Below are 20,805 nucleotides of genomic sequence, written 5' to 3'. Positions count from 1 at the left end.
CATATGTATCCATTGCAGGGCGCAAGCATTCTGCAATGGCCGAGCCAACAAATGCATGCCTGGGGCAAGTAATTGTCACTTTAAGTAGTTACTGTTTCTGAGAAGTGTTTATTTATTACAAATGTGTGTTACAGATATAATCACATTACAAGCATGATGTTGACTATGGAAGAAAATACAGCTTGAACTTGTGCAGGGTCATGTGATGCTAGCACCTCTGCATGTAGAAGTGCATACAGTCGCCTGGGAGACCTGAAGCCTACAGGTTCTTGCACTTCTCAATTTGCTGGAAATATCAACCACTGGGTACCAGACGGTAACTGCTGGGTACATACCATAAATTCCTAACTAGTAATTGCACTCAAATATAAGAGGTGCCTACTAAATAATAATTTTGTACATATATTCATTCATTCAACCTTTATTTATACAGGTTAATCCCATTGAGCCTCGGGGACGCATTTACAAGAGAGACCTGATTATTATTTTTTTTTTTTTTAACAGTGATGACAACAGTGGACAACAATAGACAAAATGCCAACAATAGACAATCATAAAGGATGCATACAATATAATATATAATATATAGGCTGCACTTGTGTATAAGCTGTAAAATAGACAAATATGTACAGTAAATGTTTTTTTCTGAACAATGCCTATAACACAGCTGGTTAAAAAAAAGATACAGTATCCTGCCAGGAAGTCATTGATCACTATCTTCATCTTCCTCATGCACAAGCTTGTACTATCCTCCTCCTTTCACTGTCAGGATCCACTGGCAAACTTGAGCAAATGTTACTCTGAGCATGCAGAGGAATCCCCCTCTCCATTCTCTCTTCTCCTCCCCATTTCATTGGTCCACTGTGACCTGTTCGGTAATTTAATTGGCCAAATTTTATTTTATATTTATACTGGTAGTCTAATTGAGTGACGAGGACGCCCCCCCCCCCCCCCCCCCCAAGAGAGACGTGTATTATGGAGCTATGTGAACGCCCGGGTGTGACTAGGCTGAATGTTTGGGTGGCATAAAGCTCATTTGCTTGTCAAAAATAAATAAATAAATAAAAATCCATAGTTGCTGCATTATATAAGATGCAGGGTTCAAAGCGTGTGGGGCAAAAAAGTAGTGGCTTATAGACCGGAAATTACGGTAGTTGGACAAGGAATTAGCAAAGTAGCAAACTGACATCACTAAACAGTTTATGTAAAATTGTATTGTTTGATTAAAAACGGGAATGCATTAAAAGAAATCTTTACTCCAAATGTTGCATCTTCTACCTTTGATCTGTTGGATATGTACAGACGGTGTGACTGATGTACCAAGAGAGTAATGTTATTTTCAAGTGGGCATTGTTTGACCAAACATGCAAACTGTGATATAAAGTCATATTCATCCAACAAAGAAAGAAAAAAATAATAAATTGTATTTTATACCTGTCTAGAGGAACATTTATCCCGTTTAATGTTTGGCCCTTAATTTTTTCTAAAGGTCAGTCCACACAAGTTCCCTAAGGACATAAGATCCACATCTTGAATGTGCTGCTTCTTGTCCTCTCCTCAGATTTAACGGCATGCTCTACATCGACTTGTGCAAGAATGGAGACATTGATTACTGCGAGCTGAACGCTCGCTTCGGGATCCGTTCCATTATCGCAGACCCCGTCACCTTCAAGACCAAGAGCAGCTATCTGAGTCTGGCCACTCTCCAGGCCTACACGTCCATGCATCTGTTCTTTCAGTTCAAGACCACCTCCCCCGACGGCTTCATCATCTTCAACTCTGGAGATGGCAACGATTTCATTGCTGTGGAGCTGGTTAAAGGGTGAGTTTTATTTTGAAAAGATGCTTTTTAAACTTTTGTGCAGATCAGGGAATGTTTGATGAAAAGAACTGTATATTGATGTTTTGAGACAACTTCAATGTATTTTTTTTACATAACTGTCCTTTGCAGGTACATCCATTATGTGTTTGATCTTGGTAATGGACCCAACCTGATCAAGGGCAAAAGTGAGAGGGCGCTAAACGACAACCAGTGGCACAACGTGGCCATCACAAGAGACAACAGCAACACACACACACTGAAAGTAGATGCTACGGCCACAAGTCAGACCATCAATGGGGCCAAGAACTTGGACCTGAAAGGTAAGTCCAGGATAAATCTGTCACATGATTTAAACTCATTTTGCACCTAGTCTTTGATTTGGATGGGCTGAATGTTGAAAACTGTAAACTGAGCTTTATAGTTGTTGTTTAACTAGCAGCCCTGCTTTCATTTTTATTTTTTAAGATAGAATATATAAATGAACTATCTTTTTTTTTTACCACATGGGCCAACATGTAGTAAAAGGTACAGCATACAGGAGGTAGAGACATCTAGTGGCTAAAATTTCAAACTACAACAAAGGCTGAGGGGTTCAGTGAGCATTTGAAGATTAAAGTTATGATTTAAACTTGTCATAGTTGATCTGCAGTAACTGATTTATTCCCCTCTGATATTTTTTTTTTAATTAAAGAAAAAGCTTTTTTTAAAATTAATTACAATTTTATGCATTTGATGACAAATTGTACCATTTTTGTCTCTTTTAAATCCTGATTACTAACAGAAAATAAGGAATTTTGACGTCTAAAAAAAGTCAGTGATGGGAAAAGCTTTAGTCTAATTATAATGATGTTGATTTAATCATGTTTTATTCTCCCATTTACTTTGGCACAATAGATGAAAGGTTTGCAGATTTTACAACACAACTAGTTGATATGGATTAATTTCTTACACACCATCAGGTGGACTTTTTAGAGGCGGACCAACAGGTCTTTGAGGTCCAGAACTGTTGCTGATTGGCAGCTGTTCAAATACTTATTTGCAGCAGTAACACACAAATAAATTATTTAAAAAATCTTACATTGTGATTTCCAGTTATTTATTTTTTTAGATTATGTCTCTCACAGTGAACATGCACCTAAGATGAAAATTTCAGACCCCTCCATGATTTCTAAGTGGGAGAACTTGCAAATTCGCAGGTTGTTCAAATACAAATTTTCCTCACTGTGTGTGTATATATATATGTGTGTATATATATATATACAGGTCCTTCTCAAAAAATTAGCATATTGTGATAAAGGTCATTATTTTCCATAATGTAATGATACAAATTAAACTTTCATTTTCAGATTCATTGCACACCAACTGAAATATTTCAGGTCTTTAATTGTTTTAATACTGATGATTATGGCATACAGCTCATGAAAACCCAAAATGCCTGTCCCAAAAAATTAGCATACCATGAAAAGGTTCTCTAAACAAGCTATTAACCTAACCATCTGAATCAACGACGTAAATCTAAACACCTGCAAAAGATTCCTGAGGCTTTTAAAAACTCCCAGCCTTGTTCATTACTCAAAACCGCAATCATGGGTAAGACTGTCGACCTGACTGCTGTCCAGAAGGCCATCATTGACACCCTCAAGCAAGAGGGTAAGACACAGAAAGAAATTGCTGAACGAATAGGCTGTTCTCAGAGTGCTGTATCAAGGCACCTCAGTGGGAAGTCTGTGGGAAGGGAAAAGTGTGGCAGAAAACGCTGCACAATGAGAAGAGGTGACCGGACCCTGAGGAGGATTGTGGAGAAGGGCTGATTCCAGCCCTTGGGGGACCTGTGGAAGCAGTGGACTGAGTCTGGAGTAGAAACATCCAGAGCCACCGTGCACAGGCGTGTGCAGGAAATGGGCTACAGGTGCCGCATTCCCCAGGTCAAGCCACTTTTGAACCAGAAACAGCAGCAGAAGCATCTCGCCTGGGACTGCTGCTGAGTGGTCCAAAGTTATGTTCTCTGATTACAGTAAATTTTGCATTTCCTTTGGAAATCAAGGTCCCAGAGTCTGGAGGAAGAGAGGAGACACAGAATTCACATTGCTTGAGGTCCAGTGTCAAGTTTCCACAGTCACTGGGGTGCCATGTCATCTGCTGGTGTTTGTCGACTGTGTTTTATCAAGCGCAGGGTCAATGCAGCTAGCTTCACTTCATGCTTCCATCTGCTGAAAAGCTTTATGGAGATGAAGATTTCATTTTTCAGCACGACCTGGCACCTGCTCACAGTGCCAAAACCACTGGTAAATGGTTTACTGACCATGGTATTACTGTGCTCAATTGGCCTGCCAACTCTCCTGACCTGAACCCCATAGAGAACCTGTGGGATATTGTGAAGAGAAAGTTGAGAGACGCAAGACCCAACACTCTGGATGAGCTTAAGGCCGCTATCGAAGCATCCTGGGCCTCCATAACACCTCAGCAGTGCCACAGGCTGATTGTCTCCATGCCACGCTGCATTGAAGCAGTCATTCATGCAAAAGGATTCCCGACCAAGTATTGAGTGCATAACTGAACATGATTATTTGAAGGTTGGCGTTTTTTGTATTAAAAACACTTGTCTTTCATTGGTGGGATGAAATATGCTAATTTTTTGGGACAGGCATTTTGGGTTTTCATGAGCTGTATGCCACAATCATCAGTATTAAAACAATTAAAGACCTGAAATATTTCAGTTGGTGTGCAATGAATCTGAAATATATGAAAGTTTCATTTTTATCATTACATTATGGAAAATAATGACCTTTATCACAATATGCTAATTTTTTGAGAAGGACCTGTATATATATATGTGTGTATATATATGTATGTGTGTATATATATGTATGTATATATATATATATATATATGTATGTGTGTATATATATGTATGTATGTATGTATGTGTGTATATATATGTATGTATGTATGTATGTGTGTATGTATATGTATAAATGGTATAAGCAGTGACTTGAATGAGAGTTAAAATAATCATAACCTATTGAGGAATGTGCACAACAGCAGTCAGTTAAATTGGAGAAATTGTGACACAATTGCTGAGATACAGGTGAGAAAAACACCTGAAAGAGCTAAAAACATATTTGTGGTGTTAAAACTAACAAAAAAAAAAAAAAGCACAGATGCTGACGAGAAATAACCGCTGATTTTGAAACCTTACAAGTATTTAATCAAACTAAACACAGTACAATACCAAATAAAGTGCATCATAAAATGGATATCAGAAGAATCGAGTCTTTAGGTCAACTATAACAAAACTTTTGTGTTTGATGGAGAGATTTTCATGCACTGCATATCTTTTTCTGTCCTTCAGGTGATCTGTTCATCGCGGGGCTGGGTCCAGGCATGTACGGGAACCTGCCCAAACTGGTGGCTTCCAGGGAGGGCTTCCAGGGTTGTTTGGCATCCGTGGACCTCAACGGTCGTCTGCCGGACCTCATGAACGACGCCCTGTTCCGCAGCGGGCAGATTGAACGTGGATGTGAAGGTACACCGTCCCTCAGATCTCAGCCTGATTTAGACTTCTCCAACACAAACTCCAACTCCAGCTCCAGCAGCCCTTTCTTCCTGCTCAATGCTAACAGTAGCTGCTTGGCCCTGCATCCACACGGGAGTAACTACATCCTGATAACTGTGCTCGTTGCCTCATTAACACACTGCTAGAGTCAAACCAAACATCCAACGCTTCCTCATCTGCATCGTTGCGTTATCGGCCACATTGGCCGGCTGTCACCATCAGAGCAGTTTGCCAGTTCAGCAACAGAAAAAAAAAAATAAATAAAAAACTCACAGGTGCTCTGCTTTAAAATTTCCTCTCATGTTTTTTTTTTCCTTCATTGTTGTACATGTCGGTTCTTAAAAAGTACATTTACAGTAAAAGTTGACATTGCACAGCCTCTATCTGAACCAGTTAGTTTGATGTCACATTTAAAACAAGAGAGGAGGTTTTCTTCAACTAACTGCTGACTTTTCACTAATCTCTGCCTCTTTAGTTATGTGCACGTTTAGTGCACCTTTCATCCCTGAAACCACCGATGGCTCAGAAGTGATTCAGAATGTGGATTAAATCAAAATGATAGCTGATGTTTATAGACTTTGTAAGCTCCAACATAAAATAACTGTCAGAGCTGGCTAGATGTTTCTTTTAAAAATAGTTTGCTCTAAAAAGCATCAGTGGGACGACTTTATCTTCTAAGAATTATTATCAGCCTATCCTGATGCATGCTCAGTAATCCAGGTAGAAAAATCTAACAGTCAAATCGGGTCCTCTGGATCGATTAAAAAAAATGTTTCGTTTTTTATCCAAAAGACTTCATCAGTCTGAGAAGCTGCAATAAGCTAAACTGTCCATCAATGAACAGGGGCAGAGGCCTCTGTGTCCAATTGTCCCCCTCTTACAATGCTGTTATTGCATCACTCAGCCCTCAGGCGACCAACAGGCATCAGAGGTGGAAAGAGTACAGAAAATTTCTACTCAAGTACAAGTACTGTTATACTGCTTAAATTGTACTCAATTACAAGTAAACGTGCTGGTGTTATTAAAGTACTTAAGTAAAAGTACAAAGTACTCTTCTCAAAAACTACTCGGCGTTAATTACTTTTTAATCGATTGATCTTTTATTGTGTTTTCATAGAAGGCATTCAATTTGATTTACTGTATATAATAAATATAAATATAACCGCTACATTCAAAGCACGTTTCTCAGATGCTCAGAAGCTCCGTCTTATTTTAGTAACAAACTGATGGCAGTGACAATATCTAAATTGTACTCAAGTATGAGTAAAATTACACACTTGAAAGAAATACTCATAAAAGTACAAGTACCCTAAAAGCTACTTATTTACAGTAATGTGAGTATTTGTAATTTGTTACTTCCACCCCTGCTAATGACTGGTCATTAGTGCCCTGATGGTCCTCCTTTATCACGTGAACAGCTAGTTTTGGCTGTCGGCAGCAAACTGGTTGATCCTGTATGAGAAGGTGCTATTTATAAGACTGAGTTTATCGCAGCTCCTCAGTCTAACGAAGTCTTTTGGATAAAAGATGAAACGTTTCAAATTTTTTTAATATTTTTTTATCCAACCAGAGGACCTGACTTAACTTTTTTAGATATTAACAGTATATTTCTCCACATTTATCAGGTCTCTCTTGTCAATGAGTCCCCCAAACTCAATGGGATTAACCTGTCTAAATAAAGGTTGAATGAATGGGGGGGGGGGGGGCTGGACCAGCAGCTATGATGGAAGCCACCTTTTAGTCCAGCTTAAAGTTAAAAACAGTAAATAAGTGTGTTGTAAGCTCGATCATCCAAGTAGATAACAACAAAAAAGGTTAAATTGTGTCATCTGTACCAGTTTATTTAAAGAAACTGGTCCAGATGACTAAATTGAACCTTTTTTCTTATAAATAATTGTTTCAGATTTCTACAGAAACTGAAGAAATCACACGAGAGGGGGACATACAAACAGTTGGGTTTTGTGTTCATTGTAGTTTACTGTAGAAAATGCATTTTGAAATGCAGCTCTTACAATGAAATTGGCAATTAATTTCTAAACGCTTCAAAATTATTTAGTTATTCGTGACTTAACATGACTCGGATGTAACGACCAACTCTAAGGAGAAATTTTTCACGTTTGACGTATGTTTGCTGTATTTTAGGGAGCATAAACTTGAGAATAACTTATTTTAGCTGAAAACAACAAATAAACTTGAGTTTGACTGAAAAACAAGCCCAGCTCACAGAGCCACCCCTTTTACTTGTTGAAGAACCTCACATCGTTTGACAAAGCTGTGAGGAGCTTCTGTCAGACAGACTTGACATTTTGGTCCTTAAATTACCCCCTGCGTGGTATTTTTTTGTGGTTTTACAGGTTCTGTTAGGGATTAGTGAAAGGTCAGCTGCAGCATAAAACTGTGAGACCATTACATGAATCGTGCATCTGGTTGTGCAGTTTTACCCTTGGCCATGAAGTCTGCATCAGGCCATACCTGGACTCCCGTCCACGCCGATTTCTCTCAAAACTTGCCAAACGCCTTGTGTTGCTTTCTAAATGTCCGTGTCGTTTCTGTAACGTTGCTGCATCAAAATGAGCTGGTGAAACATTTTGAAGGAGCAAGAAAAAGTCACTGCGGACAAAATGTTTCCTTTTTTTGTGCTTTTTTTTTTTTTTTTTTTTTGGTTGTGTTTTGTCATCTCCTGGGCCGTTTTCTACAGTCTCTTCTTGTTTGCATGGAAATCATTTTGTTCTTACGCCTGCCATCAGTTGAGAATACTGTATGCTGTTTTTATATGAACTCAGAGCTCGTGTACGATCAATGAATGCGTTTGGTTCATTCTAATCAAAGCAAATATCTGTGAACTGTTCTGTGTGACAATCTCAGTGGGGTCAGGAATGATGTGACTCATTGTACTGTATTCACTGTGAGAATGTGATGGTTGATCGCTTTATTTTTCCAAATAAAATCTCATCAATCACTGCTGGTTGTCCATTGCATTTAAATGGCTCATTTTATATGTGTGCTTTTATCATTTCCAAGCTTGACAGTGCATCATGATTTGCATTTATAGTGTTTAAACTTGTTTGTCATTTCAAGCCTTCATCACATGAAACTGAATGTTTTATTTTTAAGTCAGTTAAGACATCTCAAAGTCAATATGTAGTACTTTGTATCACCGCTAGATGGTGGTGCAGCTCAGCTGGCAAACACAGAACATCTTGCATTAAATTCAAAACCAGATCAGTGGGTCAGAAACCAAAAATAAAAGAAATGCAAAGGACGAAGTTCCTCATTTTTTAGCTTCCTCTGGTCCTTGAACTCATCAGCTCATATGTTCTCAAACAATGTCTTCTTTAGCGGACATTATGAAGATATCAGGTAAGTCTCTGCACATTCATAAGCTTTAGGTGATGTTAAAGACTGACGGATGTTTTTCCAAAATGTTCAAGTTTTGTAGAATCTTCCTAAAACTTGACTAAAATTAAATAATGTATGCATTACAAATTTAAACAAAACTAACGCAAAAAAAATCCATATTTGTCATATTATGCAGTCCTTTTCATTTTGTATTGACAGTATAAATAAACACTGCTGATTTTGACTTTTGGATAATGTTCTACAAATAATCATTTGTAGAGGATGCTTTTATACATTCTGCAAACTTCTTTTTTTTAAATATTTGTTAAATTGGTTTTCTGCTGCATTAATATAAAATACTTTCCCAATAAGGATCTTAAAATGATTATTTGTCTTATTTATCTCGATCATGCAGAATTTGAACAGCTTTCTCAGATTTGGCTTTCTTTTTGTCTAAAACGGATTCAAGTTATATTTCTGTATTGCTGATGATAGTTTTTCAATGGTTTTCCAAGTCCATACTGATCGCAGTGGCATGTCAATTTCTCACAAAAGGGTCAAAGGCCATAGTGTTGATGTACACGTTCTTTGGATTCAGTATTTAAAATATACTCGTTTAATATAACTTCTGCAATTTACATCACTAAAGTGTTGAGGTACAAAACGTCACTGCTTAGAGATACAAAAGTTGAGCAATTTCTTGTAAAATTCAGGTCCCAGTCGGGCAAATTCTGTACCAGTCTGCATTAGTTTGGGACAGTCAGCATCTCCAGTTTGCACACTAACCTGTTCTTGTGAAAGAGGCACAGACCCACACCACCCTCAGTCACAGTCAGTCAAATAGTTTTGAAATTCTGGAGTCAAATCTGGACACAGTTGGGCAGTGCGAACTGATTACTGACCCAACTGCAAACAAGCTGACACAGGAAGTAGCATCAGAAGAGCAGGTAGCTGCACAGACAGCTGCAGCAATGGAGAGTTTGCCGTGTTCAGCTGGCTTTAGTTTAGTTTGAAGACCCAGTTTGTGAGCCCTCATCAGATACAGTTAAGCATTTTGATCATCATAAATTGACTGACTTAAAATAGTTACAAATATAAGTAAATACAAAAAATATACCACTGCAACCAGTAAAATAGTTTTGTACTTTTACATTACATTCCCTGTTTGTTTTTTCAGCAGATAGAACAGGTTAATTTTACTGAAACAGACTGAATGCAGTTCATCATGAGGTCTTGAACCTCCTTCAACACATTTCCAATTCAGTTAAATTCTGTTTATTTATAAAGCGCCAAGTCGCAACAACAGTTGTCTCAGGGCACTGAACAAATAATTCATGTACATTAAAAAAGAATTGGTAAAAGTTATCTATCTAAGGAAGCAGCAGATTGTGTTGAATCCTCACTTGGTCGCAGTCTCCCATTCTGAGCAAGCACAAAGGCAACAGTGGAAAGGAAAAACTCCCTCATAACAGGAAGAAACCTCCAGCAGAACCAGGCTCAGGATGAGCCTCCATCTGCTTTGACTGGCTAGGATTTGAGAGGAACAGAAAGTAGAAACAGACACAGAATGACAGGTGCTTTCTATAGGAGGAAAGACAAAAAAAATGTTAAAATAGAAGTAAATGCAAACAAGTAGAGCAAGTAAGGACAGCAGCAGTGTGAGGATATGTGGTCAGTTTGTCCTCCAGCAGTCTAAGCCTATAGCAGCATAACTAAGGGATAGCTCAGGAAGCCTAAACTGACCCTAACTATAGGATTTATAAAAAAGAAAAGACTTGAGCCAAACCTTAAAACTGGACAATGTGTCAGTCTCACAGACAAAAACTGGAAGTTGTTTCCACAAGAGAGGAGCCTGATAACGGAAAGTTCTGCCTCCTGTTCTCGTTTTGGAAACCCTAGGAACCACAAGTTAGCCTGCAGTCTGAGAACGAAATGCTCTGTTAAGAAAATATGGAGCAGTAAGATCTGTAATATAAGATGGAGCTAGGTTGTAGAGGGCTTTGTAGGTTAAAAGTAAGATTTTGAATTCAATTCTGACTTTGACAGGGAGCCAGTGGAGAGAAGCTAAAACTGGAGAGATATGATCTCTATCAACTCTCATTAAGGGTGCATTCACACCAGCCCTGTTTAGTCCGCTTTAATTGAACTCTAGCTCGTTTTCCTAGAAAGTCTAGTTCGTTTGGGGAGGTGTGAACGCACCATCGAACTCTGTCACGGAACAAAAAGGCGAACTCTGGCCCGGGCTAAATCCTAGGTCTCGGTCTGGTAGAAGTGAACTCCAGCGCGGTTCGAGTACAGTGTGAATGTAAACAGACCGTGTCCTGCTCCGTAGGGTAAACAAACACGCATTTCTCTGAGCTTATATGGAGCCGTCAGCTGCCTTGTGTGAAAAACAATATTCTCCATGGTCTTCTGTCTCATCTTCTGCTCATGCTAAGTCCATTTTTGAAAAATGACAAAATATAACTCCTAAAACTTGATGCCACTTCGTTTTTATTTTTATTTACAGAAGAAGAAGACGTGTCTTCAGAGGTTTTGTGTAGTTTCTTTCAGTAGTTCTTGGTGCAGCGCCCCCCATAGGCGAGTAGGGGAATAGGTTGGTTCAACAGGTTGTCTCGACTGCACAGTGCAGTGTGAATGCAAACGCACCAGCTCGAATGTAAACAACAGGTTATGAATATTGGTCCCGAACCGAACCGAGTCTACCGGACTATCTGGTGTGAAAACGACCTAAAACTCTGGCAGCAGTATTTTGGACCAACTGAAGACTTTTTACATATGTTTTTGGACACCCAGATAATAAGAAAATAACAATTTAAAAGACAAAATTCTGTCTTTAACAGATTCTTCAAACACATGAATGTGCAAAACTTGAAATTTGTGTAAAAGTCGAAACAAATAAACTGTAGCTGTTCTTGGTTCATCATGCTCTCCCCGTCGACTGTTGGCCTGCAGGTCCTCAACAGAACATTCATATACAGATATTTCAGAGCTACAGGTTTATTAGAAAAAATGTAACTTTGACACCATATTTTAAATTGAATCATTGCGCTGTAGCCCCCATCACAATCCCCGTGAACAATTAAGCAGTTCATCAGAGCTCCACACCAACAAGAAGGCCATCTCACATTTCAAACTGGAGAACTGACTCTTCTTTATCCATTCTTGTTAAACCCAGTGTTACATGTGTCTCTGTGTGTTTGTGTTTGTGTTTGTTTGCCGTGGGTTTTTTTGTTTTGTTTTGTTTGTGGGGGGCATCTTTGGACTCCAGGTCCCAGCACCACCTGTCAGGAGGACTCTTGTGCCAACATGGGGATCTGCATCCAGCAGTGGGAAAACTACACCTGCGACTGCTCCATGACCTCCTACACGGGGACGCAGTGCAACGACCGTGAGTCAAACTGTTGCATCCACATGCCTGACGTAATGAAGGTGTTGCTCTGTTTTAATGCTAATGTGCTGCAACTTGTATGTGAATTAACAGTTTTTACAAATACTTAACCCACAAAAATAAATTCAGATATCTTCATTCTCTTTTTTGAAATAGGCATATTTGCTCTATTTTTGTCTTTTTGTTCTGTTTTACTGATTTAGCTTAATTTCTGTTTGCTTTAACTGGAACAATTTCGTTAACAATTCATTCTTCAACTAGTCATTCAATTATCTCAATCATTTTCTGCAGAAAAAGCGATTTTCTGAGATTTTTGGGGGTTGTTTTGGTTTATTGGTAATCAGCTCCAACACAGTAATTACAGCAAGAAGCCAGCCATATAATCCACAACTTTCTCCAGGGATGAAATGCAGTTTCAATTTCTTATATGGACCATCAAAGCTGCTGGCTGTTGCACAGGTCTGAATAAGAGTTTCATCACTTGAGCTGCTTGAAAGCAAAGTTACCTTCACGCTCGGGCTTCAGCATTACACGGCAAAGAGAAACGATCCAACCCAACATCTGTTCAAATATGAAGCTGTTTATAGCAACCACAACTCCAAATGTTGCATGCAGCAGCTTTTTCAAAATCATCAGGACGATTCCAATAAACAGAGCCATGAAGCTTTAGGATCTTTAAACTACTTGTCATTCTTCATCCTTTCTTTTGTTTCAAACTAGTTCAAGGTTTGGATTTGCTCTTTACAGCATTTATGTTGGGACAGTTGGAAACTGAATGGGTCTGACATTTAAAAATTGACAAGCCACGCCCTTTAGCTCCTTTAATCAAATAAATTAAGCACTTTTTGAACCTCTCGAGCGAACTGCTCCGTGTCTTCAAGTTTGATGAAGTTCCGTTCTTCAATGTGATTTTTCAGTTCTTGGATGTTCACACAGTCCAGGTTATTTAGATTCAGCGTCAGTTCTCTTTTTACCCATTCTTCTGTGCTTTTTGATGTTTTTGCGTCATGTTGGAGGAGAGGAGCCATGAACTGAGATGATGCTGCCGCTCTCTGACTCTGACAAGCATGTTTCTTCACAGAACTCCTCACATAATAATAAGGCACATACACAGTCCTGCACTTAGGCAAAGACAAATCCTCCTCAGAGTTTAAAAATCCTCTTGAGCATCTCATAGGGAGCTGTTTTTCATTCTAATTGATGACGATGATGTTAATACTAGTCAGATATCACCACCAGAGGTCATCATCTTCTCTTTACAGCTCACTCTGAAAGCAATATCAGACGTAGAAGAAAAACTAAAATCTCATATCTAATTCAGTTGCACTTTTTATGTTTTAGATTCATTTGCTTAACGCAACAAGAGTTTTATTTGTCTCCAGTGGTCCATTGGGCTCCCTGGCTTTTTTTTTTTTTGGCAGGATATTTAATGTTGTGTACAACTGTTGAGTGATAAAGCTTTGATCCTTCACAATGCATTTGAATGCATCTTTAACTGAATTTAACCATATAGCTTTGGGTTTGTGGTGACAGTTCCCTGGAGATAGGTTGTGGAATATTTTTATTTTATTTTATGCTAAGTATATATAAAGTCTTTAAGATCCTTTGCTGAAAGTGTTAATAAGTGGAGTCAATGTGTTTGGGCTTCTATAAAATAGACAGCTGTCTCTGTTGACATGATGCTGCATCATTGCTAACCAATGTCTGAGACGGCGCATTGAAACTGACTCTTCCACTCAATGTGCTTCAGGTTTGCTTCACGTTCATTTCAGTGAGCAGCAAAAACTTCCACCGTATTGAAAGTGTTCACTATGGTGAAAGTATGAGACATCACGCTTCAAGAGCAGAAACATCTGCAAAAGACAGCTTTCTCAGTTTACACAAATCTCAGGAGAAATTTGATGAGTTGGCCTGCTTCAAACGGGGGAGTCAAATTCAGATAAGCCACAGTTGTTAATTTTTTTCAGGAAGACTGTAATTTCTTGTCAACCTTCAAAATGGCCAGATTTGTGGGCATTCCACTGGTCCGTGCTTGGATCCCTCTAAAAGTTGTACCCAACATGCTGCGAGTCCCAAAAGCTGCAAGTGGCCTGCGATTCTCACAAATTACTTTCGTCTTATGGTTTAGCTCATAAAGCAGCTGATTTTGAGTGCTCAAAGCACAAACCAAACCTGCAGACAGTCGGCAGCTTTGCCTTGACCGAAACTGCTGATGCCATCTTCTTTAATAGCTAATAACATAGGTATCCGCAGGTGCCAAAAAGCAGAAACCCTGCTATCATGATTCCAATATTTTCGGCACCCTCCTGAGATGATACAAAAAAGCACATTAGATCCATGACGTGTCCTGCTGCAAGCGTCTCAGCGGGGCATGAGGGTTCTTCAGGACACTGTCATTTTGTTGAAAAAAAATGTATCAATTGCATTGAAAGTCTAGCTGACCAGATCCATGACAGCAGTTTATGTTTCGGAAGATGTGTAAATAGGAGCTCCGATACACAAGACAGAGAGCAAAAAAGCAGGAGGAGGACAGGAGAGGGAAGAAAGTCATCCATCTTGCACAAGAGCAAGTGGTGAAAAGTTCAAGTCAACTTTATTGTTGTTTCCACCACAAGTGTTACGTGAGGTGGAATGAAATTATGTAAGCAGGGTCCCAGTTACACCTCAAAATAGCAAAATATAAAGTAGTAAAAGAAACGGTAAAATAATGATCTAAGATGTACGCTAAGATATATGTTAGAAAAATGCCAAACAGAATGCTAAAGGATTTAAGATATACGCTAAACACTAATAATGTAAAACAATATGACATAGCAATAGCAGCCTGAACACGAGTCTTTGGTGAGCAGATAGGCTGTATTCATTCATACCTGAGATAATCATCAGCATGAGATAAATCAAAAATCATCACTTAATGTGGCATTAGTGATTTTTTCTTTTTTCTTCTTTTTTCCCTTTTTTCTTAAATGTACATATTGTACATGGATTAAACTAATCTATACAAAAGTTTTTGATTAATTTATTCAATAAATATTTGATTTACAGGTTCACAGAGATTTGAGATGAGGCTTTAGCTCAACCAAATGAGTTTAATAATCTTGGAGTCTTGTTCACGAGTGATCACTGGATGGACTGGGAGCTTGACTGGTGGATCAGGGCCTGGTCTGCAGTAAACAATGTTATGTTCTGGTTTGTTGTGGTGAAAAAGAAACTAAGCTGTAAGGCAAATATCTCAATTTACTGGTCCATCTATATTCCAACCCTCACTTATGTTCATGACATATGGAGTATGATCAAATGCATCTAGAATGAGTTTTCTCCATGGAGTAGTCAGTCTCAGCCTTAGACAGAGTGAGGAGTTGCGAGTAGAGCCACTGCACACCCGTCTCAAAAAAAGTCAACCGAAGAAGTTTGGGCATCTGCTTAGCATGCCCATTAATGTATATTACTAATTTTAAATTAGACATAGATGAGTATACCTCCTGGTTTTATGTCACTGAGGGTGTTTTGGATGCATCCTTTTGCAATAAAATAAATAAATATCAGGAAAGACCCAGAACCTGTTGGATCCGGGATGGTAGGTTTATCTCTCCTGGGCTGAGAAGACCTCAGGATCCCCTCAGGAGGAGCTGGAAAGTGTTGCTTCAGTAAAGTATGTCTGGGTTTCCCTTTTGGACATGCTTCCTCTGATTTTGCTTGAGTGACTGAAGGATGGATGAATGAATGAATGAATGAATGAATGAATGAATGAATGAATGAATGAATGAATGAATGAATGAATGAATGAATGAATGAATGAATGAATGGAGACTAACACCTAGCAATGATCTGATGTTGTAAAACAAGCTGCTGGAACCTCCTGAGACCTCCACTTTCCACAGTTTCTCTGTTTCCTCTTTCAGCATTTTCACATTCCTTCTGCTTGATGTTCCTGTCATGGCTGCTCTCTACTTTACTGACCACAACAGTGGTTGGAGGGGTGGTGCAGAGGTTAGAGAAGATCAGCTTGTTCAAGTCCTGCTACCGACAACATCAAAATGTGGGTGGGATAGGTGAAGCACCCACACCTGCCTCCACCCTCATTTGCCCCACTCTGGGACCTTGAGCAAGGCCCTTAACCCACACCATTTGCTCCCCCTGGTACACTAGATAGCAGCTATCTGCTCCACACAGAGGGCTGTGGTAACTTGGTGGTCTGTGGTTGCATCAGGAAGGGCATCCGGTGTAAAAATATTTGCCAAGTTATTGTGCAACTTAGTTTGCTGTGCGATCCCTGACGAAGGGAGCAGCCAAAAGAAAAAAAAAAGTGTGATTGGTCAGCCATCACATGTTTGTCAGCCTGGATCTGTCTCACAACATCTGAACCCTGTCATTCTCCTACAGCTTTAACTGTGGGACCTTCAGTTTGTTCTTCAAAGATTTTCCTTTACACTCTTCCAGCCATGTCATTGTCTGCCTCCACCTTCCATTCTGCTGTTGTGTTGAATTGTTTCAGGAGCATCTTTGCTCGTTCCTTGTGTTTTTTTATTGTCGTTGGAAAAATTAATTTATTTGTTTATCACTGGAGGCGTTTTGCTAATCTTTGATATGCATCCTTGACAGGTGCTCTAGTCCTCTGTAAACCTTCTGTTTCTTTGGGTTCTGTCTCTTTGGGTTTCCCTTTGAGCATTATGAGGAGTTTTGGGCTCAGACTTTGGTCTTTTCATTCCTCTACAATCTACCTCTACCTTAGCAGAGGCTTTGTGATTCACCATTCTCTTCAGGGTTGCCTGTAATTCCTCATAAAAGTAGCTTTTTAACCATCTGTTGCCTTCTGGTACTGAAGTTTGAGTCTTATTTTGATTATCTAGTCTCACTATAATAACAATAAACTGAATTTATCTTGCCAAGTTGACGTTCTGATAATGTCATGCATCCTAAAATGACGAGCTGAAGTTTACTACCCAACTTACAACTTTTAGGCTTAAAACTGGTCAAATCTAATGTGCTCATGGGAAGGATGTAATAGGTTTGCTTTAAATACAAATATCTGGTCTGATATTGTTGTCTGTTCCCAAAGAATAAAAATTAATAGTGACTGTTTTAAATCATAAAGTCCTGGAATGATGCTGCACACAGAAGGTAGAATCCTGAGGGACGGAGAGCACTGAAAGATGGAGTCTCAGAGTTTGAATTCAAATCCATCATTGGTCTGTCACATGCTTTACAATGAGGAGACCAACAGAAAATGAAGTGGTGAAGTGAAGCAATAAACTGCATTTCATGACAGAGGAGTGGCTGATAAATGTGTATGAATAGAACACAGGAAATATAAACGGATTGTGGAATTGGACTGAAATAACTTATGACTTTGTGTTGGGCTTTTGGGGAAAAAAATAGGTGGAGGAGCCGTTGTACATAAGCAGAGTGGAAGAGATGCCCGGAGAAGTTATGGGTCTCAGACAACTGTAAATCAAATCTGCCCTCACAAGCATGGGTTTCTAAACTTTATGACTCTACTGCTTTTGTAAACAAAACCCTTACCCAATAACTGTTCAGAGGTATCCTAAATGAAGGTTTGTGTTCAAGGAGTAATCAAGCCTGCTTTCTGTCTTTAAAATGTTGCAAAGAAAAACTGATGTTTTAACTTGTGTAAAAAAAAAAAAAAAAAAACTAGCTTAAATAACTCAACTTCCTGTTCAAGTTTGCTGCTTTCAGACATTCAGGTGTGTGCCAACTCAATGCTAAGATGGGAAGACATCAGCAATGCTCTCTGAGGAACAACTGTTGCTGCCAATCAATCTGGGAAGGTTTGAATGTAATTTCCAAACCATTCCAAATTATTCTGCAGAGAAAACATTGCGTTCATGACAGCTGTGGATGTTGCAGCAAGTTCACCACAAAGGCTAGACCATGAAAAGCTTAACAATAAATAAATAAATCAAAATGCGGTTCTTGTTGAAACTAAGCAAAACATGTGCTACCAAGGCCTTGATCTGAACAATAAGGTTGTAAGGCAGGCAGCACAGTAGAGCAGAGGCCTCACAGTGAGGAGTCACAGATTTGCCTCCCAGCCTTTATGTAGGCAGTTTGCATGTTTGTCTTGTGCATGCATGGGTTTTCTTCAGATTGAGTGATTTCCTTCCACAGACCAAAAACATGCATGATGGATTAATTGGCAACTCTAAGTAGTTATGTGAGAGCATAACTCGCCGAGATGTTTCTCATTCGTGTCTGTGGACCTGTGATGGACTAGTGTACCCTGCCTCCTGCATAATGACCAACAAAGATAGGCTCCAGCTTTCTTGCAAGCCAGCACAAAACAGCAGGTAAAGAATACGGATGGCTAGCTGCTAGATGGATGGTTCAGTTAGGTCATCTGTACGGTTTATTTGTTTGTTGAGATGTTTCATCCTTCATCCAAAGGACTTCATCAGTCTGAGGATCCACAAAAAACTGAGTCCCAGAAGTAGCACACCCACATTGTTGACCATCTAGTTTACTGGTGATAAAAAGGTGTAATGCACATGAGCACTTTTACTGGAAACCAAACGTAGCATAAAGTATTCTGGAGTCAATTGTGAGACATTCCGTCCTACAGCAGAAGCCTGAACCAAACTGGGTCATGAATAAACCAAGCAATGAACCCAAACCCAGCAGTTAATCTACAAATAATTGAATTAAGGTTTTGCAATAGTCCATAGAGGAATCTGACCTCAACAAGATTGAAATGCTTTGAATGGAGCTTAAGAGAGCTGTCCAGAAACAAATGTCTACAAATCCAAAGAACTCGAGGAAGGCTCATAAGGAGAAGGAATGGCATTTCTTTCCAATGACAAGAAAAACTGATAAAGTGATTTAAAAGATGACTATTGAGTTATTGAAACTAGATAAAATATCTACAAGCTGTTGGATTGTTAGGTAGACTTGGATATTTGCCGTTTCTGCATTTTGGTTTAGGTTTTAATAAAGTAATAATGGCACAATGTCATATTATGAACTACTGATCATCTGAGGTTGGAGTTGGTTAGTTTTAGGACCCAGAAAGGAAATTATAATGTCTCTTTCATTGAGTGCTTCTGACTTTAGGGGAACTGTGTCCAGTAAAACGGCTGTTGAGCACAGAGATGATTAAAAACCCAGCTGTGTAAAGAATGATCATAATAATGATGAATAAAGCATATTTAAGTATGAGAGTAAACATTTGGTTAGTGCATTTAAGAGACAAGTTGCATATTGATACAGAAGATGGCAGTGGGGGGTTAGAGGGGTGTTATTGGTCTGGGGTGGGGCCGACTGGCAGGCAATCAGAGCGATCGGCAGGGTGACAGAGAGGCTATTTTCCTCTTCACTGACCTTTATTTCTGCCCTGCTGTGAGCTGAATCCTTCATTGATCTACAAAACTCAAGACTCCAACCATCAGCACTGAGTGCATCCATGAAGCTGCAACGTAGCTCCACGGTCTTTCACCAGCTTTACCCCTGCCCTGCTTGTTTCAACAGCATGGCCGTCCAGTTGGAGGCGGCCATAGATAAAGCTTAATGTCATTAACTTGTTCTCGCCGATATGTGAGGTTGATGAAGGAGAAGCCGATGCAGCCCGGTTTATCTCTGCGTAAAGCAGGATTTGAATGAGCTGTGTTAATGTGCTGCTGATAAGTGGAGGATAATGTGTTTGTTGTCCTTCACCTTGTTGGTCTTCCTCGGCTCTTGTTTGTGTAATCTTTGCCCTCTCCGCGTTCCAGCCGGCATAAATCTGGAGCAGGAGGTGAAATAAAAAGCAGGAGAGCAGGAAATGGAGAATGTGTGGTTGTGGGAGGGGGGGTGGAGCTGGCGTTCTTCACTGGGTTGGGGGGGAAAAACAGCCATGCATCACACCGGACAGGTCATTTGAACAGTGCAATGCTGCGTCTGAGTGTTCAGGAGATTAGAGAGGCTAATAATTTCTGAGGGCCATGCTTTATGTTAATGTGACAGGCCCTGCTGTATATTTCTGCTGAGGCACCGGCTTTGTTGCTCTTAATTTTTCTTTAATGGAACTTTTGTGTTTGTTTCAACAGCCAGCTCAGATTTTAGCCGCCTCAAATTAACTTCTTTCTTTTTTTTTAAGCAGAGGTCATCTTCTAACTAAAAAAAAAACAAAAACACAAGGACATCTTCAGAACAGTGACTTCACCAGAACAAACTACAGGGTGAGCAGATGGAAGGAAAATATGCTGATATGCTAAACTTTTTATGGCAATTTAATACATATATTTGTTTATGAAAAAGTAATAGGCCAGGATTAATGTTTTACAAATCATTTACAGATAAGCCCATAGTTCTGTCAAATGTTCAGTGGAAAAGAGAAAATGTACTTCAGCACCAGTTCAAGTTTAATTAAATATTGAGAACACAGACAACAGGACAAAACTCACCAATGTTAACATAACTGTAAAAGTAAAATGTTCATTTGAAGCACTCATCCTTTTGGTAAATAAATTCACAAAAGCAAAAAGATTTTTTAAAAGCTGCAGTGTGGGAGCAAAACCCTGCATTTACTGTGAGACATAAAATATTTAAAATCTAAACATGAGTAAAACTTTAATCAGTCATATCTAGCTGGTTTCCTTCAAACATGTTTATAAAACAACATCTTTTATTTGCCGACTCAAAAAAAAAATCTTCAGGGAAAGGGAACAATAATAAAACAATAATATTCAGTGCGTGTGTGACTAC

At 39.2% G+C, this 20,805-nt stretch overlaps 1 protein-coding gene across 1 annotated transcript in view; it reads left to right on the top strand.

Annotated features, from left to right (window-relative positions):
- The window catches only part of nrxn3a (neurexin 3a), a 151,822-nt gene that overhangs the window by 104,963 nt on the left and 26,054 nt on the right, over nt 1–20,805 (top strand). The window contains exons 14-17 of the mRNA XM_037694706.1: nt 1,562–1,822; nt 1,952–2,142; nt 5,175–5,348; nt 11,989–12,108. Of these exons, the coding sequence (XP_037550634.1) occupies nt 1,562–1,822; nt 1,952–2,142; nt 5,175–5,348; nt 11,989–12,108 (746 nt within the window). The remainder of the gene's footprint in view (nt 1–1,561; nt 1,823–1,951; nt 2,143–5,174; nt 5,349–11,988; nt 12,109–20,805) is intronic.

This window comes from Nematolebias whitei, chromosome 21, assembly GCF_014905685.2.
Source record: "Nematolebias whitei isolate Nwh7 chromosome 21, NemWhi1, whole genome shotgun sequence".
Lineage (NCBI taxonomy): Eukaryota > Metazoa > Chordata > Actinopteri > Cyprinodontiformes > Rivulidae > Nematolebias > Nematolebias whitei.
This window is presented reverse-complemented; position numbering and strand designations above follow the sequence as displayed.